This window comes from Odocoileus virginianus, chromosome 23 (assembly GCF_023699985.2).
Source record: "Odocoileus virginianus isolate 20LAN1187 ecotype Illinois chromosome 23, Ovbor_1.2, whole genome shotgun sequence".
Taxonomy (NCBI): Eukaryota; Metazoa; Chordata; class Mammalia; order Artiodactyla; family Cervidae; genus Odocoileus; species Odocoileus virginianus.
The window spans coordinates 7,031,094-7,054,788 of record NC_069696.1 but is presented as its reverse complement, the minus strand read 5'-3'; the positions used below and the strand labels follow the sequence as shown (position 1 = coordinate 7,054,788).

Genomic DNA, 23,695 nt, shown 5'->3' with positions numbered 1-23,695 from the left:
AGCATCACTTTGTGAGAAAGGTCTTGGGGCAAACAAGCAGTTAAGTATTGGGTCTGCTTGCTTCCCTTTTTGACCAGGGGTGGTTACGATGAAGTCAAAATAACAGCATATCCCGAAACTCAAAAGCTGCTGTGGCCTGAGCACAGCTAAAATCTTAGTGTTACTGAGCTTTTCCTATATAGCTCCAGAATGAAGTCTTCTGCCTTTGTGTCTGCCACTCATTCAGGTTCTGCCTTTGCTTCAGAGCATGAGCAGAAGAATTCTCATTTGATGCTAATAATTGCAGTTATGACAAACTCGTTTAGGGGAAGGAGTTCTATATTAAGCTGTGGGGCTGCTTCTCCCCATTGCTCCCTAACAATTCATTGTGTGGACTTCTCTCATCTAAAAGGTTGGTGGCTTTTGCTTGGGATCAGTGCTCTCTATTTATGTCCTTGCTGGTCTCTGAACACATTCCTGTTGCGTTAAGACTTGAAAGATTTGTAGATGTGTGATGTTCAGGCACAGGATGCTAAGAGCTTATGTTACTATTCTTAGTTTGTAAATTGTCCTTTTGATACCATCTTGTTTCTTTTGTAGGTATAAATAAAACACTTGACAATAAGGTGTGGGATTTTTATTGCTTAAAAAAAAGGTGTAATCTAATGATAGTCTCTTATTTTTATTTGCTTCAAGACCATGTTTGATTGACTTGACACCTTAGCACCTAAAACTGTGAAAGAGAGGTGGGATTTAATTGGTCTTAATGTGGAAAAAATTTGAGTCACAAAGCATCAAGACAATACCTAGTAGGTAAAAAGCCTGTGTTTCCTCATAACATTTCCCACCTGTTCGTGACACCTTTGTATCTTGACTCCCTAAACATGATGGTCTCCTACCTGGAAAGTAAAAATTAACCACAACAGTATACTCATTTGGGGCTTTTGTCTCATACACAGTAGGGTGTATTTCCAGATTGGGATTGGCTGTTCATTTTCATGAGTCTCACACCAGGGCCTTTTAAGAGAACAAGAGTTGACTCCATCCATTCTAAGGTTTGCTTGATGGTTCAGTTGACATTGTGAGGGTGCACCATACTTGCATGATTGGCCCATTTTAATTAGCTCTATAATTTAAGGGAGATAGTGATGAGAAAATAGAAGGATCAGTGCTTTGCTAAATTTCACATGAAGTATTTCTCTGACTTCAGTTTAAACATTTGGTTAGTTAAATCACCCAGGAGAACACGTCGGATGGCTTGCTTTGTGTCCTTGTTAGGGTGTAGAACATCTCTGATGGCCTTCAAATTGGCATTGGAAGACTTAACTTCTTTCCTTTAAGGACTAGAAGAAAATGAAGCTGAAATTAGAATTTTTCATGAAAGGACTCCTTTACAACTTTGTCTGATCTTAGTATCTAATGCCCTTTTCACAGGTGTTCACTTAGATGTTAAGGGAAGATGCCACTGCAGGTTAACTACAGATACACTGACTCCACGTTGGACACATGCCACCACTCCCTCTTTTGGTAGGCCATGAATCTAGCAGTTTTTTTTTTTTTTTTTTTTTTTTAGCAGTTGTCCTTAATTCTGTTTCCCATCTCACAGCACATCAACAGTTTTCATCAGCTACACTGATGTCCCCATCTCTCCACTGATGACCACCTGCTGGGCAGTTACAACTGCCCCATATCTCCTTACTCTGGCTGCCTTTTCTCCCACACAGCAGTTGGACTGGTTTTCTTACGACCAAGTTGGAGACTCTAGGTGATAAATCTGGATTGATTGTTATCTCTAGGATTATAGGGCTGGTGGCTCAGACGGTAAAGCATCTGCCTACAATGTGGGAGACCCAGGTTCAATCCCTGGGTTGGGAAGATCCTCTGGAGAAGGAAATGGCAACCCACTCCAGTACTCTTGCCTGGAATCCCATGGATGGAGAAGCATGGTAGGCTACAGTCCATGGAGTGGCAAAGTCGGACATGACTGAGCGACTTCACTAGGATTATAGACTGACCATACTAGCCTTTTTGTCTTGTTATCATGCAAGGCTGGTATTCTGCCTTGGGGCTTAAACATGACAACCTTTATTGCCCTAACCCAAGTGTCAAATGTCATCACAGCTGTCTCCCTGCACACTGTACATAAAAATAGGATTATTGGTCTGTATTTTTTCATAGCACTTAGTTTCCTGAAAACATTTGTCTTCTGTGTTAGAATGTAAGCACTATAAAGCACAGACTTGCCTGTGTTCACTTCCATATCCCCTCAAATACTGAGTGGATTATTATTCTGACCTGGTGCCAGTGACACTTTTCTCCCAGCACCTACCTTTGGTCACATACAAGTAGAAGAAGTCACAGTAGAAGATGGTTTGTACTACCCCAGACACCACTGCAATTTGGTCATAGAAATTCTCAGTCTGGTACCGCCTGATCCAGTTAGCCAGGTAGAGTGCCCGGTATAGCCCAAGAAAGAACAGATAGTGAGTAGTAATGGTCTCAGCCTCTCCAGTCTTGCTGATCATGAAGAGCTGGGGCAGGATGGCCACTGATTCCAGGTAGATGGAGAAAGTCCAGAGGATCTGAGCCAAAGAGAAGGTTCCAGAGGAGGCTGATCAAGAATGGGCCACCTTTAGTTACCAAAACAATGTCCATTTGGTGAGAATATAGTGAAACAAAACCAATTTTTTTAAAGATAAACTATTTCACCACTTTTTCAGGTTTTATTTACTTAATAGCCACTCCACACAGCTTACAGGACCAGAGATGGAACCAAGGCCACAGGCAGTGAAAGCCTGAAACCCCAACCACCAGATGGTCAGGGAACTCCAGAATCATGTTCTTGAAAATTTTAAATGTTGTCATCAGTGTATCATTCTACCCCTTTCTTTGTAAGTAAAAAACTATTTTAAAAGAGTAAAGTGTACTGCTTTTTCCAGAACAGTATGAATGTTGCTATGGAACAATTTTTTGGGGGGGGACAATTTTTAATTGTTGCAGAATTCTATCATATAAACTCGCCTTAATTGAGGCTATGGTTTCTCAAAATACAATCCATGAACATCAGCATCAGAATCTCCTCAGATGCTCATTGCCCCACAGATTCTTGAGTCGGGGGGCCAGACCTACCGAGTTGAAAACGGTCTGGACTGTGCTTTAGTATCCATTAAATCACCTGTTGAACAGAGGGTCTCGGCTTTATGTGGTGCTGTGATGCCTGCTTTGTTTATGAACACAACTATTTAGATGTGCCCATTTTTAAGAAGAGCACTGTGGATAGCTTATTGGTAATTTCTAAACTCAACAAGTAATGGCCACAGTTGTGGTAGAAAGCTAGCCCTGACATTACCAAGGTGAGGGTTTTAGGGAATGTGTTTACCTTTGGAAATGAGTACTCTGGGTCCCCTCCCTTACCTCCAGAGGAGTGAAACTGTAGTTCTCAAGGAAGGAGAGGCCAATGACAGGGACCAGAAGAAACTCCAGGCGGAATGTGTCATTCTCACTGTCGAACGTTTTCCGAAATTTCCCATAGATCATGTACACTGTGACATAGGCACAGAGGAGAAAAACCACCTGAAAAGGGAGACAGGCACAGGAATCAAGTCATTTCCCAACCTATTTTGGGGGCTTCAAAATTACCCTAAATACAGTTCAGTCGTTCAGTTGTGTCTGACTTTGCGACCCCATGGACTACATCAAGCCAGGCCTCCCTGTCCATCACCAGCTCCCGGAGTCTACTCAAACTCATGTCCATTGAGTCAGTGATGCCATCTAGTCATCTCATCTCTGTCGTCCCCTTCTCCAGCCTTCAATCTTTTCCAGCATCCAGGTCTTTTCCAATGAGTCAGTTCTTCACATCAGGTGGCCAAAGTATTGGAGTTTCAGCTTCAACGTCAGTCCTTCCAATGAATATTCAGGACTGATTTCCTTTAGGGTGGACTGGTTGGATCTCCTCGCTGGGGACTCGAAGAGTCTTCTCCAACACCACAGTTCAAAAGCATCAATTCTTTGGCACTCAGCTTTCTTTACAGTCCAACTCTTACATCTATACATGACTACTGGAAAAACCGTAACAGACTAGACGGACCTTTGTTGGCAAAGTAATGTCTCTGCTTTTTAATATGCTGTCTAGGTTGGTCATAGCTTTTCTTCCAAGGAGCAAGTGTCTTTTAATTTCATGGCTACAGTCACCATCTGCAATGATTTTGGAGCCCCAAAAGATAGTCTCTTATTGTTTCCATTGTTTCCCCATCTATTTGCCATGAAGTGATGGGACCAGATGCTGTGATCTTAGTTTTCTGAATGCTGAGTTTTAAGCCAACTTTTTCACTCTCCTCTCACTTTCATCAAGAGGCTCTTTAGTTCTTCACTTTCTGCCATAAGGGTGGTGTCATCTGCATATCTGAGGTTACTGATAGTTCTCCCAGCAATCTTGATTCCAGCTTGTGCTTCATCCAGCCCGACATTTCGCATGATGTACTCTGTATATAAGTTAAATAAGCAGGGTGACAATATATAGCCTTGACATACTCTTCCCAATTTGGAACCAGTCTGTTGTTTCATATCCAGTTCTAACTGTTGCTTCTTGACCTGCATACAGATTTTTCAGGAGGCAGGTCAGGTAGTCTGGTATTCCCGTCTCTTTCAGAATTTTCCACAGTTGTGATCTACACAGTCAAAGGCTTTGGCATAGTCAATAAAGCAGAAGTAGGTGTTTTTCTGGAATTCTGTTGCTTTTTCGATGATCCAACGGATATTAGCAATTTGATCTCCGGTTCCTCTGCCTTTTCTTAATCCAGCTTGAACACCTGGAAGTTCACGGTTCATGTAGTATTGCCTGAGTTGGGACCTACCAAACCTGAGGGCGAGTATTCTGCCTTCAGTTGGAAAAGGTGTGTTTGCAATTTCTCTTGGGTCAATGACAGAATCTGAAGCTAATGGTCTTTTTGTTAAGTGACTCCATGCTTCTAACTGGGACTGATAGGTAGCACTATTATGATGACCCAGAGGTGCCCAGGTGTCCTCTCACTGTGGAGCATTAGGCAAAAAGAAAAAAAAGAACAAGTCTTTGTCTACTGATTTAGCAGTAGCATTCCAGGGCTCTTTTAAAGCCTCAAGTTCTTGTGTCTGCACCAGTGAATTGAGAGCATACTTCCACAAAGACTAAAATTCCTTGACTCAGGTGATAATCAATCCTTCAGAAAAGTGCTCTTTTCCTAACTAGAGTAGCTGTCCTCCAGCATATAACGGTTTTATAACTGGCCTCTAACCTAGGCCAGAGGCTCTCAAACCTGAATGTGCATCAAAATATAGAGGGCTGCCCCTGCCCCTACCCTCAGGGGCAGGGGGATTTCACTTAGTGGGTCTGAGTAGGCCTGAGAATTTTGCATTTCTAGCACGTTCCTATGTGATATTGCTGGTGGTGGTCCAGGACCACACTGGCCTAGAAAAGTGTTTGCACTTCAAAACTCAGATTATTTCCTCAAAGCCTTTTTCTCACCAGAATGAGGCACACGTGCTCTGTGTCACCATACCCCCATGTAACAATACTCATTGCTGCTTGTGATCATATGTTCTTTAAATGTCTATGGACCATCCTGTCTCCCCTTGCGGAGAGGAGATTCCCTAAGAGGGTCCATGCCCTGTCTGCCTCTGAATCTAACTCAGGGCCCAGCACATAACAAATGCTGGAATGAGTGAATGAATCAATGAAATGGAGATCACTTCTTCATTTCACATATTTGGAAACTGGCCTCTTTGAATATCCTAGACCTCATTCAGCCATGGCAAGGGCTGGGTCTACAGTTCCCAGGGCTGGGTCTACAGTTCCCGCCAGGACTGCCCAAGCCAAACCCTTGGGGAGAGAAATTAACTAAGCAGGCAGTGTTTGCTACTTCTGTGTTGGATTTAAGTAGACAGCGATTTCAGGACCTCAGATTGAAGTTCACACTGAGTTCAACACACCGTAAGGAAGAGCATCCTCCATTCTACCAATTCTAGGAACAAGATGCCCAGAATCCCAAAAGGACATCTCTGATATGGAGAAAGAGAACTCACTTTTAGTTAAATACCTTCTGGGAGCTAGGTACATTACATAGATTCCCATGTTATCTTCACAATAGCCCGGCAAGATAGGATTCTGCCCATGTAGCTTTTTTACCTTAAAAACGGGCCTCCTATTAGACAATGTGCCCAACTAAAAACTACATTATTTCAGCCTCCTTTGCAGATAAGGATGGTCAGTGATGTGCAGATGGAAGTCACTGGAAAGCTCTATGAAAAGGGTTTACCCAGCTGGCAGGCACCCTATTGCTCTTTCTCCCCTTCCTCCTCCTTCCTATCCCAAATGTGATGTGATGGTAGGAGCTCTAGCACCTATTTTGTGACCCTGAGGCAACCTTAAGGATAGATATCACATTCAGGCTAGCTATATCATTTTCAGGGCTTGTTAAAAAAATAAGAATTTCAAAATGGCAACAGCAAAGCATTAAACCAAGCATAGGGCCCTTCTGAGCAACTGCATGGGTAACAAACACAAGTACTGATCACACTAAAGCCGGCAGAGCAGAAAGTTAAAAGGAGCTGCCATTCCAGACTTAGACTACCCCCTTCCAGATTTTGTTTTATGAGTAAGGTAAAAATAAATCCTAACATTATTAAAATAACCCACATCTCTGCTACTAGCATCCAGTTACATACCATTTTACTGACTCTGAAATCTGTGGACTCTTTCCACTAAATTGTGTTGGATGATTGGTTAAAGCCTCAGAAAATGTCTCACTCCAACACATCCTCACAGCTATGACCCAGGGCTGAAAGATGTTCAGTTTCTCCTTCTGTAAAATAGGACCAAACTTCAAAGCAACAGCTTCCCACTGCAAAACTGAATCCAAATGGTTCACCTGCACCATCTGCCTTCACCCAGCCCTCTGTCCGCATCCCCACCACCAGCAGGCAGCCCTGACCTGCTGATCTCCCACTGAGTCTGCCTTCTGTCTGCCTTTTGAATACATCAAGCTTGTTCCTGTCTTGGGGGGGGGTCTTTGCACCAGCTATTCCTTCTACTTGGAAATGTCTTCCTCTGAGCTTTGTTTCCTGTGTCATTCGAATCTCAGTTTACACATCCCCTCTTTGGAGAGGCCCTTCTTGACCACACTCTCTAAATAGCTCCCTCGGTGCAGTCACTCAGTTGTGTCCGACTCTTTGCAACCCCATGGACTGCAGCATGCCAGGCTTCCCTGTCCATCACCAACTCCCAGAGCTTGCTCAAACTCATGTCCATTGAGTCGGTGATGCCATCCAACCATCTCATCCTCTGTCATCCTCTTCTCCTCCTGCCTTCAATCTTTCCCAGCAGCAGGGTCTTTTCCAAATAGCTTCATAGTCATTCTCTACCATGTAACTCTGCTTTTTTCTTTTTTAATTACTTGGAGGCTAATTACATTACATCATTACAGTAGTTTTTGTCATACATTGAAATGAATTAGCCATGGATTTACATGTATTCCCCATCCCGGTCCCCCCTCCCACCTCCCTCTCCACCTGATCCCTCTGGGTCTTCCCAGTGCACCAGGCCCGAGCACTTGTCTCATGCACCCAACCTGGGCTGGTGATCTGTTTCACCCTAGATAATATACATGTTTCAATGCTGTTCTCTTGAAACATCCCACCCTCGCCTTCTCCCAGAGTCCACAAGTCTGTTCTATACATCTGAGTCTCTTTTTCTGTTTTGCATATAGGGTTATCGTTACCATCTTTCTATATTCCATATATATGTGTTAGTATACTGTAATGGTCTTTATCTTTCTGGCTTACTTCACTCTGTATAATGGGCTCCAGTTTCATCCATCTCATTAGAACTGATTCAAATGAATTCTTTTTAATGGCTGAGTAATATTCCATGGTGTATATGTACCACAGCTTCCTCATCCATTCGTCTGCTGATGGGCATCTGGGTTGCTTCCATGTCCTGGCTATTATAAACAGTGCTGCGATGAACATTGGGGTGCACGTGTCTCTTTCAGATCTGGTTTCCTTGGTGTGTATGCCCAGAAGTGGGATTGCTGGGTCATATGGCAGTTCTATTTCCAGCTTTTTAAGAAATCTCCACACTGTTTTCCATAGTGGCTGTACTAGTTTGCATTCCCACCAACAGTGTAAGAGGGTTTCCTTTTCTCCACACCCTCTCCAGCATTTATTGCTTGTAGACTTTTGGATAGCAGCCATCCTGACTGGCGTGTAATGGTACCTCATTGTGGTTTTGATTTGCATTTCTCTGATAACGAGTAACTCTGCTTTTAAAACTTTTTGTCTTTATAATTAAAAGGAAACAGCATCCCATTTTAATTATTTGCATAGCCTTCTCCCTAGCCAGTTTTTCTTACTTGTTTCATTATCTGTCTCCCCAGTTACATTGTAGGTCCCATGAGTATGGGTGTCTTGTATTTCTCCTTCAGGTTCCTAGCTCACATGCATGCTCAGTTGCTCAGCTGTGTGCCCTTTTACCCTATGGATTGTAGCCCACCAGGCTCCTCTGTTCATGGGATTCTCTAGGTAAGAATACCGGAGTAGGTTGCCATTTCCAACTCCAGGGGCTCTTCCTTCTCCTGCACTGACAGGAGGATTTTTCACCACTGGGCCACCTGAGAAGCCCTCTTAGCTCATAGTAGGTACTCAATAAATATTTGTCAGATAAATGGACCAATAAGCTCTCTGAAAGCTCAGGGCATTGTGTTTCCTTTTTTGCTTATTTTTTAACCATTGTAATAGTTTTTATTGAGTTTTTAATATACGACAGGTTTTGTAAATTTACATGTATTACCTTGTTTAATTTTCACAACAAAACCTTCTGAGGAAAGTACAATGATCTTCATTTTGCAGAGGAGGAAACCAAGGTACACAGAGGCCAGGCCCAGGCCTGCCCAAGCCCAGGCCCCACAGCTACTAACAGCAAAGCCAGGAATCAAACCTACGTCTGGCTGGTTCCCCAGCCCGAGTCCCCAAGCATAAATAAACTGTTTCACCATCTGGGGGTGCTCAGCAGGCCCCCCACCATGGCTGCCCATCCCCCTCACCTTCATTACTGTGTTGTAGATGGAGATGAAGTTGGTTAACAGGTCCAGGTACCTGGTGGTAAAGACGAGAGCGAAAAGGATCTGGCTCTTCCCAGAGATGCCTGCGGTTGGATAGGGACAAGAGACAATAAGAATACAAGCTCCCAGGCTCACACACACTCCAGAAGCCCAGGAAAGGCCTCCAGAGTGCCCGCTTAGTGGTGACACCCTGTCCAGGGCACTGTCACCCCCGAGGGTCAGGAAACACTCCTTCCTATTGGATCACTTGAATCTATTCCTCTCACCAGACTGTAATCTGTCACCCAGTCTCCAAATAAAGACATGGATACCGAGTTCCCAGGGCCCCTGCACGTGCCTGCCTCAGTTCTTGCTCTGGGGAGGGTGTAGGGGTGGTGGGAGTTGGGCTTGAGAGGAGAGGTGTCAAGGCTTCTCTTCATTCCACCTCCATCATTCCATTGACGGTCCCCAAAGCTCCATTTTTTTGGAACAGCTCACTGGCTCTACAAGGTGTTGATTCATCAGGGAGACCACAGCAGGTGGAGGAAGGCACAGGGCCAGGGGAGCATTCTATTTCATGTTTCCAAATTTTAATGAGTAAAAAAGGTTTTTTTTTTTCTAGTTATAAAAGTTACAACTATTTTTACTCTTTGTAAAACAAAAACCAGGTAATACATGTTTAGTCGCTAAGTTGTGTCTGACTCTGCGACCCTATGGACTGTAGCCTGCCAATCTCCTCCATCCATAGGATTTCCCAGGCAAGAAAACTGGAGTAGGCTACCATTTCCTTCTCCAGAGGATCTTCCTGACCCTGGGACTAAGCCCGAGCCGAGTCTCCTGCTTGGCAGGCAGATTCTTTACCAGTGAGCCACCTGGGGAACTATACACAGAGATGTAAATTAAAAAACAGCAGTCACCTGAATCACAAAGCCTGCATGTACGACCTTCTAGATCCTTGTTGGCGCACACATAAACACCACACACATGTGCATATACAACACATAATGGACACTCAAGTTGACAAAACTGGGTTCCTACTTACCATGCTATTTCCTCATCCGCTTTGGTCTCTTTCTTTTTGAACTTTTTATTTGAAATAATTTCAGATTTACAGAAGAGTTGTAGACAGTAAGAGAGGCCCCATACACCCTTCACCTGGCTTCCCCTAATGTTAACACCTTGCATGATGTCAGGCGAGCGTATGGTCCTTGGTTCTTTCTCGGTCCTAACAAAGATTTGGAGTGACAGACATTAAAGCCATCGGCGTGTCACAGCTCTTGGGTCTTGGACAGACCGTGTTATAGCTCTCAGGTCGCGAACAGACTGTGTTATAGCTCTTAGACAAATCAGTGTTACAGCTCCATGTTACAGCTCTATTTTATTTAGAAAACAGCAGGAAAAACCATCCTCGAGGCTTGAGGGCATGTCGACCCAAAGACGCAAAGAGAAGAGCGCCCCAGCGCACAAGAGAGAGAGAGAGACCCCCAGCCATTTGGCTCCTCTTTTTATATGCTTCTTCCTCCCCCTGGGCCTGCCCTTTGTAAACTGGGCTAGCCAGGAGTGTTGTTCTACCTGAGGTCCTCATTCTGGTCCTCGGACCTTCCTTTGTTCTATTTTCCTGGGCTTTTCCCTTCCTTATCTTTTAGCCACTGCCATTCTGGACTCCTGTTTCCTATTCTAACCGAACATTTTCTAAGAACCTAACATCAGTAGAGCACTGTTGGGGCATCCCCATAGTGGATAGCTCCCAATAGTGAGCTGGGTGGCTCAGCTGGTAAATAATCCACCTTCAGTGCAGGAGACCCCAGTTCGATTCCTGGGACGGAAAGATCCCCTGGAGAAAGGACAGACTACCCACTCCTGTATTCTTGGGCTTCTCTGGCGGCTCAGACAGTAAAGAATCTGCCTGCAAGGTGGGAGACCTGGGTTCAATCTCTGGGTTGGGAAGATTGCCTGGCGGGCTGCAGTCCATGGAGTCATAAAGAGTCGGACACGACTGAGCGACTAAGCACAGCACAGAGCACCGTTGACTAAACTCCAGACTTTATTCAGATCTCATGTTTGCCCACTGATGCCCCTTTTCTGTTCCAGACGCCGATCCAGGAACGAGGCTGCATTTAGCCATCATGCTCCTTGGTCAACTTTTGGCCACTTTTGATACATGGTCAAGGAGGTGGTTCCAGGGTGAAGCGAGCAGCTGCCCTGCTTTCTGTTTCTCTCACCCCGTTAAACCCACAGTGGTCTGGATCCATCACCAACCCACTCCTATGGTCCATGATGCCCACGTTTCTGCAACCACACATCAACTCTGTCCTCACTCACCCAACTCTTCAAGAGTCAGTGGAGCACTCCATCCATTCCAACCACACCCTTCTCCAGGTTTCTGCCACAGCCCACACTGCCAGCTTCTCACCTCCCCTGGCTGCTCCTGTCCTCCTCAAACCCTAATCCTCAGAGGGCGAGCTCTCTTCTCCCTCTGTCCCTTCATCCCATCCCACACACGAGGGACCCTCCAGACTCTCCTTGGCTCTCTGACCTACATATTCCTGCCTGGCGGAGCCCACCATCTCCCCCTGAATCCCCTGCTCCTGTCTTCCATGCTTCATAAATGCCACCACCATTCGCTCCATGTTCAGGCCAGAAAACCAAGAGCCATCCTTGAGTCTCTTTCACCTCTGTCCCCTCATCCCTGGACTTCACTCTAAATGTGATGGGTCGACTGGGTAGCTGGACACCCAGAAGTGACATTACCTGATTCAGGGTTTGATTCCTTTATACACCTGATTGGTACCTTTTCTAATGATCCCTCTGGTGGGGGACATTCATTCTGGGGAGAGGGGGACAATTTTAATGCCTGAGGATGAACACTGCTGAAGCCCCTCACATTTTGGAGGGCTCTGGGTCCATGCGTCAGCTTTCCTACCAGCATGGCAAGCCTGAGTCTCACACTTGGCATCTGTAAAATGGACTGACATGAGGCCTAACTAGGATTCAGTGTGGAATACAAGTGTCTCCTTTCGGGGTTGGCAAGGGGCCTGGCTGCGGGGGAAGGAGCCCTCTGGGGGAGGAGGTGGAGTCCAGGAGGCAGTAACTAGGCCAGGTTGGGCTGTGACTGTCTACACCACCTCCCAGAGCCTGCAGTTAGGTCTGGCCGGCTCAGGGGGCCTCAACCCCATTCAGGAGGGTCCAGTAGGAGGCTCTAGTGGGCGTCACAAGGCTATCTCCCCACATAGCTTCTTTCCACACCTCCCCTCTTTCCATCCCCAGCCTGCCAGGCCCCTGGGCTTCACTCACATTTTCCCTAGTGTTTTGGGAGCCCTGGCAGTCTTGAGCACATTGTTTTTCCACACTCTTTAAAAACCAGTGAGTAATTTCCACCAAAGCAAGCCACACACGGAGACCTCAGGACGGAGAGGAGAACAGAAGCCTGAACCTGGCCAGAGTCCCTTGGGGGACCCATTGACCAGGTAAAGACCTCCTACCCTTTGACAGATAAAGAAAACTGAGGCCCCAGGTCACACAAGGAGTCAGTGGCAGGAGCGCCAGTCTCCTGCCTTTGGGGCTGGGTCGCTGGGGCGTCATACCAGGCCTGCTCCTGGGGGAGGCACTCACCTCCATCTGTCCTCAACCAGACCTGTGCCAATCCCTCTCCACACACAGAAGGGCCCTCCCACTCATCCGCCCTTTGCTTTCCCCATTGCTGTTGTTTAGTTGCTCAGTTGTGTCTGACTCTTTGTGAATCGATGAACTGTAGCCCACCAGGCTCCTCTCCAGGCAAGAATACTGGAGTGGGTTGCCATTTCCTTCTCCAGGGGATCTTCCCGACCCAGGGATCTCCTGCATTGTAGGCAGATTCTTTACCACTGAGCCAGTCAGCATCTCTGACAAACCATATAATTTAGTTGGTTCCTACCACCGCTGCTGGCTGACCGTCTCCCACCTCTAAATTCAGCCCCATCAGGCCAGGATCTCTGCCTGTGTGGCCGGCTTCTACCCCAGGTGCCCGGCAGAGCGGGTGGGGAACAGCGCCCTCTCCTGGTCACAGCGGCTCACCCTGTCCAGGACCCTTCCCCGCAGGGACAGGTCCAGGCTAGATTCTGCCCCTCACTGGAGCCTCTCTCAGCGTTCCTGGCCCACTTCCCCTAAGTGGGATCCCGAGAACCAACCTGTGAGAGCCTGTCTCCCTGGAGACCCCAAACCCAAAAGGCCTCCAGGTCTGGAATCACGCGCTCTCTCTGCCATGACGCTCACAGCACCCACCTCTTACCCCCAGCCCCTTCCCTCCCGCCAGTAGCTTCTGTGATGCTCTCTGAGCCTCTCCCACAGCTTCCAGAGTCCCCTTCCGAGCCCCCTCCCCTGCTCCAAACTTTCCTTGGCTCCCAGTCCCAACTCCCTAGCCCGTCAGACAAGGCCCCTTCACATCCGACCGGCCTCCTGCGCCTGTGGACTGGTCTCCCCCCAGGACCGCCCTGAAGACAGGCTGCTCCCCGTGTCCAGGACATGCCCTGACATCTGTGACACCACAAGGCCTTCCTGTGTGACACAGTGCCTGTCTTCCAGGACAGAGTGGCCCAGAGCTGCCCCCTCCGTGAAGTCTTCAGGGGTCCCCTCCCTGCCTCGCTGGCCCCCACGAGGAGTCCGTGCCCCTCTCTGTGGGCCCTCACCCCAGCGCCAAGCACAGGGCAGGCGCCTCCAGGACACCAGTGGACAAAGATGGCTGCAGGCCGCTCGGGCAGCCTCTTAATGCACTGGGCCTGTTTGGCCACCACTGGTCCAGCCCTGAGACATCTCCGACCCTCTAGCGGGCCGCCAGACTGCTGGGCAAAAGGGGGACCCCCTCCCACCCTCTCTGGGCTTCTGCTCATGGGCAGCTCCCTGCCCACGTGGGCCTAGCTGATGCCTCTCCTGCCACATCACAAGGAAAGAGGGCCCAGCTGCGGGGGTGGGGTGGGGTGGGGGGATGTCAGGCAGGGGGCAGGGGAGAGGGGTGGGGGGAGGGCAAGAGAAGACCCTGAGAGTCTGGAGCCACTTCCCGTGTGTACACCTCCTTCGCCTCCACCTCCCATTCCCCACCTCGGGCCTGAGTGAGGGTAGAGGGCACAAGAGGCCCCAAGCGGTGCTGCTCCTGGGCAGCAAAGGGGGTGTCACCTCCTCTCTATCCCCCCCACTCCAACCACCAGTGGCCATGCCAAGGGGCGGAATCCTCCCTTCGTCATCTCCACGGGTCCGTTTCCTCTGATACGGTACAATTGTACATTTTCTTTGGAAGCTAAGCTGTGCGAAGACAGTTTCAAGCACCCCAAAGCCGAAGTCCCCACCCTGCAGAGACTTTCAGGAGCCTCTCCCCCTCCAGCCCCGCAGCAGGGGCGTGGGGCTATCGCTCCCTCCTCCGCCCCCGGTCCCCACCTCCCGTCCGGGGCGCCCCCACCTCCCGCCCAGGACGCGCGCCCTCACCCGCGCAGCACTTGGACCTCCAAATCTTCCCCAGAAGCAAGATCATGGCCAGGAGATGGCTCAGGTCGCCGAGGATCCGAAACACGTTCATGGTCCGGCCCGCGCGCAGCCAACTCCTGGGAAACTTTTCTGGCGGGCGAGGCGGCTGCCACGTCCCCGGCCCCGGCCCCGGCCTGTGGGTCCTGAGCCCCCGAGCTCCGCGCTCCCGTCCGGGCGCCGCCGCTCCGCCAGCGCGCTCTTGGCCGGGCGGTGACGTGGCCGGGCCGGCGGCCGTGCCAGGGAGCCAGGAAGCGCCGCCGCCCGAGATCCCGCCTCCCGGTCCAGCCCAGCGCCGCGGCTCCCGGGGCGGGGCCGTCCCGCGGGCCCGGGGGCTTCCGGCCTGGGCTCGCCGACTGCCGCCCGGGGCCACTCTGTGCCCACGGGGAGCCTGCCACGTCCCACCCCGCCGATACCCCTGAGAGGGGTCCCCCCGGAGTCCGGGCCCCTGCCTCCCCTGCTCGGAACCGAGGGTGACCGTGGGCGAGCTACTGGGCCCCTCTTTCTGCCTTGGTTCCTTCATCTATACACAGAGCTAAGAAGACCCTTTCTGGGGTGAAGTGGGGTCCTGCGTGCCACTGCTTGGCATGGGCTTAGCAGGTTGGAAGCCCCCAGAAACGGGTGACCCACTGCTGTTGTCACCAGCCTGGGGTTTGAACTCCTTCCTCTTCCCGCGGGAAGAGCTGGAGCCAGTTTCCCCTTCCTCTCACCTGTTCCTTTCAGGAGCCACCTGACCTGACCTGTTGGACAACAGTAACCAAAGACTCTCTGGATTGGAGTCAGGTGGGCCTCGGTTCCAGCCAGGGTGCTGAGAGACTTTCCTTCTCTTGGCCTCAGTTGTTTCATCTGTAAAATGGGATGACGGTGGGCATGGAAGAGGTCAGGTCTGTCAGGGAGATGCAGGATCCTCACTAGCATCTCCCTCTTCTTGGTGTGACAAGATGTCAAACAGGAGCACAGGCCAGGAGAGACTCCAGAGGGCAGTGGGCCAGCAAGTTGGGAGGGTGAAGGACCAATGGAGGGAAGGAGTCCTGTCAGTGCTGTGTGGCCTGAGCAGACCGGCCACCCTCTCTGGACCTTGGTCTCTGCATCTGTACTAGTGGATCACATGTGCTCCCCGCTTTTGACCCCTGTAATCCGTTTTCCTACTCAGGACCTCGACCTCTCCCTAATTACTGACTTCCTCTCTGCCCCCTCCCCCATCACAGACAGCCAGAGAGGCTCTGCCCTGATTAAATCTATGACCCCTCTACTGGTGACCCCTTCACCATGCCTCCCAGGGCATGGCCGTCCTTCGAGACTCGAAATGTGGTCCAAGGACCAGGAGCAGCTGTATTGCCTGTTGGGACTGTGGAATCTCCAGCCCCACCTCAGACCCACTGAGTCAGAATCTGCTGGTAAACAGCATCCCTGGGTGATGTGTGTGCACACGAAAGTTCGAGAAGCACCGATCTAAGCAAAACTAAGAGGGAGGTACTATAATTCCCACGCTACACCGGGAACACTGAGGCCCAGAGAGGTAAAGTAATTTGTTTAATATCACACAGACACTAAATGGTGGAGCCTGGATTCCCACACAGTCTGATTCCAGTGTTCATGCAATTAAATCATTACATTACACTATGGGTTGTCACTGGAGGGGATGAGCTCCCTGTCATGAGAGGTAGGTGAGCAGAGTGGGGTAGGGGTGCCCATTTGTCTAGGATGCTCTGTGGGGACTCCTGCCCTGGTGAGGATAACCATCAAGTATTGAGCACCTACTGAGTACTGGGTACCAGGCGTGGGTCAGGCATATTAGGTTCTCTTAGTTTGGCCTCAACAGTCAGCTTCTGAAGCAAGTTTTAAAGCTTTGCTTTGCAGGTGAAGGCTAGTGAGACCCAGCGAAGTGAGCTGTGTGGTCCAAGTTCCTGTGGGAGGAAGAACCAGGCACTCATTCCAGGGCTGTGACGGGTTCTGAATGGACTGCTGTGTTCCCTGCTCCCCCCAAATCCTGCCCAAATGCCTCCCCTCCCAGAGAAGGCGGCGGCTATTTAAATCCCTCAGGTGTGGCTACGGTTGTCTCTGCCCAACCAGCTGGCATCTCCTTCTAGGCACCCACCTCCTCCCCAAGCCAGGGAAAAGCACGTGCATTTGCCATTTGGTGAAACATCTGTCCTCCTGAGAAGCAGCCCCAACTGCCAGCGGGGGCTAGAACAGGCTTGAATCCTCTCTCTTTCTCCAGGGGGACCACAGGGGAACTGGTCCCAGCCAGAGGAAGTCTGAGAAGGGACCATCATTGTGGTGGAAGGAGAAGAACTCAGCTGGGTGGTCCCAGGGCTAAGGGCTTGTCCTGGGCCGGCCAGAGTGGCCTTGATGTCTCCTTCTTGGGCCTTCACTTTCCCATCTGTTAATGGGGATAATGAAGATAGAAGTATTGCTGACTGGGGATTGATTCCCTGGTGGTCCAGTGGCTAAGGCTCCACACTCCCAATGCAGGGAGCCTGGGTTCCATTCCTGGTCTGGGATCTAGATCCCACATGCCGCAACTAAAACTCAGCACAACCAAATAAATAAAATATTAAAAAGAAGAAGAGGAAGAAGTATTGCTAACTGGTTACTTGGTCCTCCTTACAGCTAGTCTTCCCAGTTTCCCTATGAAATTGGTACTTCCTGTGTCTCAGGACAGGGAGCTCATCGCTCCCATTTTACAGATGAGGCTCAAAAACTTGTCTCTTGCTCCTGCAGGTCACATAGACCTCTTTTCCCCAAAGTTCTATCACTCTGGCCTTAGTAATCATCCCCACCTTTTTCATACCTATCCCATCTTCAAGGTGGAGCATTTTTCAAAGCTCCCCATGAAGCACAGGGGAAACTCCCTCCTCATTTTACCCCCTCTGTCTCTAGTCCATGCCGGCACTCCAACCACCTGCACTGTCAGACCTATCTCTCCTGGATGCTAGGGGTTCCTGACAAGTCCCTCACCCCTCTAAGCCTCACTTCTCCTGACATCTGAAATTTGTGTGCTCTAGGAATAAAATGGAGGGGAAGCCAAGAGGGAAATTTCCTTCAGTTCAAAGGACAAGGATTCTTTTTTCCTCATTAAGAAAGCAGATTGTATGCTTTCAAAGTCAGATTTATGGGAGAGAGAATGGGGGAGTTGTTTAATGATAGAGGCAAAAATGTATATACAGATTTTTTTTTTTCCTTCCTGGTCCTAACCTTTTGTTACATTGCACCACTGTATTGAATATCCTGCCAACTGTCTCAAATTCTGTGTGGATGTAAGGTGAATATCATGATCACGTGGACGTCCGGTCACCTAATCAGCCGTCTCTGGCTGGGCAGGACCCTGGAAAGAAGAGGAAGCTATGGACCTGGGCTCCTGGGACTCTTGAGTTCCTGGGGGCCACTAAGGCTTTTTCTGTTCTTGGCAACTAGTGGACACTCCTCCACCCGCCATGGAAAGAATGAGCTTTTCCGAGGCAGGTGTTTCAGAAGCTCCCCCCTTCCCACTCTGCTCAATGTATTTTGAGTGATGTTCTGTAGGAACTAGTGTTCGCCCCATTTTCACGGGGCAGGAAACCAAGGTTCCAAAACCTCTCCTCAACTTTCAGTCCCAGGCACATTTATTGATGACCAGCTGTGTGCCAGGTGCCTTGAAAGCTGTTGTAGGTGTAGACTTAAGGAGCCTTGGGGCGCCATGGGGGACAGGTGCCGGGGCAAGGATATGGTGCAGAGGAGAGAGTAATTACCCTGGGTTGGGGGGAGTCAGGAGGGAGAACCGCAGTTAGGAAGGCTTTCAGAGAATGCCAGAGTGGGCTCTGAAGGATGAGTAGGAGCTTGCCTTTAGGACAAAGCCAGGGGGAAGAGTGTACAGTCCCAAGTAGAAAGAACTACAGGTGCAAAGGTGCAGACATGTGTATGATACCACTGACTCTCCCAGCATATTTTATTTGTAGCAATCTTTAAAAGGTCAGTGAGTCGGTTGGGGCAGGGCGTGGGAAGAGGGAGAGGGCATGGGACTTCCTCAGAGGTCAAGTGGTTAAGACTCCATGCTTTCACTGCAGGGGGCACGGGATTCAATCCCTGGTGGGGGAACTAAGATTTTTCAAGCTCCACTATTTATGAGCTGTCTGAATTTGGGCAATTTGTTTAATCTCTCCTAGTCGTAGTGTTCTCATCGGTCATTTGAATGTAAACCAAGTACTAATTTCAGAGGGTAAATGTCAGGGTCAAAGTTTAGAAACCTGGGTTTCTAAAGCGCCTTGCAAGGAATAAACCCCGCAACAAACGCCAGCCCCGGGTCCCGTTTACAGGACATCGAAGCCCAACGAGACAAAATAAAGCTAGGACAAAACACGGAAATTTCATGTCCTTGGGAAGCGATCACTCCCTTGATGGTTTATTCCCCGAGAAGTGCAAAAAAGATTATTATTGGTAACCTCTCGCCCGAGGACGCCTTCTGGGGTGCTGGAAATGTTCTGTATCTAGATCCGAGTGATGGTTACATGGGTTTTTAACAAATGTAAAAAATGCATTGAGCTGTACACTTGAGATGCATGTATTACCGTTTGTTAATTACACCTAAATTAGAAGTAAAAGTAAAAGAAACCAACCCTGGCCGCGATGCCCACTTCCTTCGCCTCTGGCGACAGGTGTCTTTCGGTGAGTCCTAAGGCCAATCTCCGCCCGGCGCAGGCAAAACGCTCTGAGCCGGGAGTCGGGCACCGCGCACCCGGGCCTGGGCGAGGTTCCCAAGGCAACCGCAAGCCGCTCTTGCCGCGTCTCCCGAGTGACTAGGCGCCGCCGAAGCCCCGGAGCCCGGATCACGGAATGGGAGCCACGGAGCGAGGCTGGAGGGAGAGGGCGGCTGGCCAAGGGCGGAGGGGAGAGACTCCGGCCCTTTGTCCTTGCACTGGCATCCCGAGGGCATCCGGCAAGCTCCAATCCCCAGCCCTGGCCGTGGCCATAAACTGCTGCTTGAACCCACCCATCCCTAGGGATTCCTTCTCGGCTTTCCAGGTGGGGAGATGGAGGGTTTGACTACTCCCCTATATCATAGAGCAAATTAGGGGCAAAGTCAAGCGCGACACCCTGGTGGCCTGCTTTCCAGCTTGTGTCTGGCAGCCAAATGGATGGCACATAGGGCTGTGTGCCGGCATCTTCTTGGAGTCTGGTTCCAACTCTGGTAGTGACCTGCTCTGTGGTTCCCTCTCTTGTCTGGGTCTCGGAGATGGGGACAATATCACCACCATCTCAGCATAGCTGCTACCAAGTATGTGAAATAAGGGGTGGAAAGGTGGCTTATAAACTGTTAAGTGCTTTGTGTGTGTCAAGGACCATGACCATCGCTAACCCACTGCCTTCTGCTTATCATCACCCTAGCCCCAACCACAGCCTGGGGGACAGTCAGCTGCACATGAACTTGGGGCCCGGAACTCTGTGCAGGTGAGAGTTCCCTGCCCCCATTTTCTGCTTCCTAAGAAATGGGCTCTGAGATCTCTCCCAGATACCAGGGATCCTTTGGTCCCCAGACTGTCCATTTAAAGGTGTTTACAGAGACATCACCCTCCACCCACCCTCCTAATCTTCCACCCTGCGGCTGGATCACAGGGGTTCTCCACTACAAGAGGACATCTGGAGGTTCCAGAACATTTGAGGTCCCAGACCAGAACCCAGGACTAACACTCCTCAGTGCCCTTGAATGCCTCATGCCGGGTGTGTTTGGACAGTTGTGTATGCAAGTGCTGTGAGGCTATAAATATATATATTGGTGTATATGTGTCTATGTGTACACATGTGCCCGGCATGCATATGTTGGGGTGTGTGTGTGTGTGTACTTGGGATGTGTATTTGAGTGTGTGTATGTAAATGTGTGTATTTAGGGCTGTGTGGTATGTGCTTGCAGGTGTGTGTTGTATATTTGTGGCATATGTGTTTACCCATGCATCTATTTGTGTCTTTGATGCTGTATATGCATATTTAGGTGGACATTTGTGGGATTTGTACTTGTGGTGTGCACAAGTGGGTGTGTGAAGCTGTGAGGTCTGTGATTGTGCAAGTGTGCTGGGGGTCCTGGGTGCAGGGACTCTTTCTGTCCCATCTCCCTTCCTCTGGGTGACCTTCTCCTAGCTAAGGACTGTGGCTGAGACCACAGGCATGCTTCTGCTTGCTCTTGCCCTCGCTTTAGACCTGTGGCTGCCCAGGTCTTGAGCTTGCCCAGGTCTAACCACTGTGGGCACCGGGGGCAAAGAGTAGGTGGGTGAACCTAGGGCCAGGACTCGTGTGCCACCCCCTCTCTGCCTGGCCTCCTCCCCTCCCCACAGCAGGAGCAGCAGCGGGAAAGGTTGGCGGAGGGGGGCTATTTTGGGAGCGTCTCCTTAGCAACAGCTGCCACGGCCGTCTGTGGCGGTTTTTCTATAGGTGCTAAAATATTCCACCCTGGTGACTAGTGAGTGCTGGGGGGTGGGTGAGGGTGGGAGCAGAGGGCGGCAGAGACCCCTGCAGTCCTCTGTTCCCAGGACACAGCTTGCTAGGATGAACCCCCAATGTCCCTTTCCCCACCTCTGGTCCTCACCCCTCAGGATATCTGGGGCTCTAGAGCCCCGAGACAGGCCAGCTGTGTCCTGAGGTGATTTTTAATCTAAGCAGCTGGGCTTCCTCAGTTTGCCCCATCTGTAGAATGGGCGTGTCTGACTAAGAAACTCTCTAGGTGAAAATTTCTGGACTCTGTGACTCTGCTATTTTGAGGTAGACTTTTCCCTCCCTTCCCCAGCTGTCCCAGCTGCCTGGCCCAAGTTCCCTTCCCCTCCAGTCCTCCTAGCTCTCTGCACAAGCTCTCAGGGCTCCTGTTGAAGCAGGGAGGCCTGGTTGGGCTCTCAGAGTGAGTCTGCTAGTGGGTGCTCTGCTGGCCTGGGGTGACCTTTCCCCAGAAAATAGGAGAAGGTTCAAATCGTGGCTCAGACACTTGCTAACACCCTGAGCAATCTCAGGCAAGGCACTTCCTCTTTCCAGGTTTCTTACCTGTGAACTCGGGGTAGTCAGAGTCTCCACCTCAGCAAGCTGTTATCAGGGTCAAATGGGAGAATGGAGAATCGGCAGGAAGCTTTGGCAAAACATACAGATGAATGAAGGTTTTTACTATCATCCTCATCAGACTTCAGAGCAAGTCTCACCCTTGCAGAGAGAGGTTCCAGGCCACCCAGGGCCAGGCCACATGCCTCAGTTTCCCCACCGGTAACAAGTGCTGTGTCGTAGAGCTCCTATAAAGGTTAAATGAGACAACACTCGTGAAGGCCTAGAGCAGGGCTGGCTGATGACAGGCACAAAAAAGGAGGCTTGCTTCTGCGTTCAGTTCAGTTCAGTCACTCAGTCGTGTCAGACTCTTTGCCACCCCATGGATTGCAGCACGCTAGGCTTCCCTGTCCATCAACAACTGCCGGAGCTTGTTCAAACTCATGTCCATAGAGTCGGTGATGCTATCCAACCATCTCATCTTCTGTTGTCCCCTTCTCCTCCTGCCTTCAATCTTTCCCAGCATCATGACAAAGCCTATTAACCCTTTGGGACCCCAGGCCGGATTGCTCCATGACAGATTGAGGCCTCTGAGGTCCAGTGAGGACAAGCAACTTGCCCAGGGTCAGCCAGCTTCTGACACCCAAGCCTACCCCCTGCAGCCTTTGTCTCTCAAGCCTCCCCCCAACTCCCCACCCCTGCCCTGGCCCTCTACTCAAAAACGGCAAATTCTTCTTTAGTCTTTAATCATCCTCAGAACAGCCCCTTCAAGTGGATATTATCCTCCCTTCTTTACATGTGAGGAAATTGAGGCCCAAAGAGGAGAGGTGAGTCCTTCAGAGTCACACAGGAGTGGGTGATACCAGAAAGACTCTTTTCTCTGGGGTCCGTAAAGCTCTCCCTGTCCGGAGGTCCCCTTTCGGCCTGTCCACACTTCCCCTCAGCCCGCCCTTAGCCTCCACAGGACGCCGCTCCTTACAGGAGATGAGCAGTGGAAGTCACAGACTGCAGCCCCAGGTCTAGCAAGTGGACCATCGCCAGAGGTTTCCTCTCAACCCTTGCAACTCACAGCCGCCAGGCCTCCTCCTCCCCTCTTGCTAAAGTCACTACCCCTGAGTCCCTACTCTCTCCTTAAGCTGCCACCCAGAGACCTAGCATTGGGTTCGATCCCAGGAAAACAAACTCTCTAGGTCTCAAGATACCCCTATCCCCATCTCCCCCTTCTTCCCACTCCTCCTCCTTCCCCTGAACCCCTCGCTCCCAAGGCAGCCACCAGGCCAAGCCTCTGGCCAGGTGAAGAGACCACAGGCCATTTGCCTCACCTGCGTCGTCTCCCACTTTCAATTCATGGAGAGGTATGATAGCTACCAGGCACACATGGCCGTTGACCCAGCATTCAGGCTGCCTGAGTTCCCCACCATTCACACATGACAGACTCATTGCATGCGACATCGGGACATTGGTCCTAGTTGCCTGCCTGGGAGGGCACAGCAGGGTAATGAGGAAGCGGGGCATGGGATGGGCCATGCGCTATGGAGCTCTGCACAGGGCTGAAGGGAGGACCGAGAAGGGATGGTCCTGTTTATTGAGCACCTACTATGAGCTGTGCGTTTCTAGTGCATCCACCTCACTTGATCTGCGCCTGTGAGGTCCTCACAATGGTGAGGGTGCTCATTTTATAGACAGATTAAATACAAAAATTTGCTCAAGCTCATGCAGCTCCTAGCTGCTCAACAGCTCATGCTGTTGAGCCCAGGCTGGCCTGACTCCCAAGCCCATTTAACAAGAACCAAACCTGTGCCCAGTGCTGGATGAGTGAATGAAGAGGTGATGGGTGACTTCTGCTGAGGACCTCAGGAGGCCTTCCTAGGGGAGGTGGAGTGGAGGCTGCACTGGGCAACTACAGGAATTCTCAGGGCATTTCAGGCAGGAAGAACAGCATGTGCAAAGGCAGAGAGGTGTGGAGGCATCTGGTGCATTCTGGAATCCATAGGAACCAGAGTGTATGTGTGGGTATCTGGGGTGTGGGATAGGTGGGACCTGACTCTACACCACATGGAGGAGTCAGGACTGGATCCCTTAGGGTGGGGAGGGTCTGCAGGGATTGGAAACCATAACGGTGGTTCACGTGCTCTGGTTCCTGTGGCTGGCGCAACTTCAGA

At 50.2% G+C, this 23,695-nt stretch overlaps 1 protein-coding gene across 1 annotated transcript; it reads right to left on the bottom strand.

Annotated features, from left to right (window-relative positions):
• Positions 1 to 601: 601 nt before the first annotated feature.
• KDELR3 (KDEL endoplasmic reticulum protein retention receptor 3) lies at positions 602 to 14,765 on the bottom strand. Its single transcript, XM_020896469.2, has 5 exons — positions 14,505 to 14,765; positions 9,054 to 9,154; positions 3,394 to 3,552; positions 2,309 to 2,561; positions 602 to 1,322 (listed from the first exon to the last, which is right to left on the bottom strand). The coding sequence occupies exons 1-5, from the start codon at positions 14,593 to 14,595 to the stop codon at positions 1,282 to 1,284; spliced, it is 645 nt and encodes a 214-aa protein (XP_020752128.1). The 5' UTR covers positions 14,596 to 14,765; the 3' UTR covers positions 602 to 1,281.
• Positions 14,766 to 23,695: the final 8,930 nt, after the last annotated feature.

Coding starts and splice junctions, on each gene's coding strand:
- KDELR3 (XM_020896469.2), bottom strand. CDS start 14,595: ATGAACGTGTTTCGGATCCTCGGCGACCTGAGCCATCTCCTGGCCATG. Junction 2,562..3,393: donor ACAGTTTCACTCCTCTGGAG/GTAAGGGAGGGG, acceptor TCTTTGGCTCAG/ATCCTCTGGACTTTCTCCAT. Junction 1,323..2,308: donor CTACTTGTATGTGACCAAAG/GTAGGTGCTGGG, acceptor ATTTTCTTCTAG/TCCTTAAAGGAAAGAAGTTA.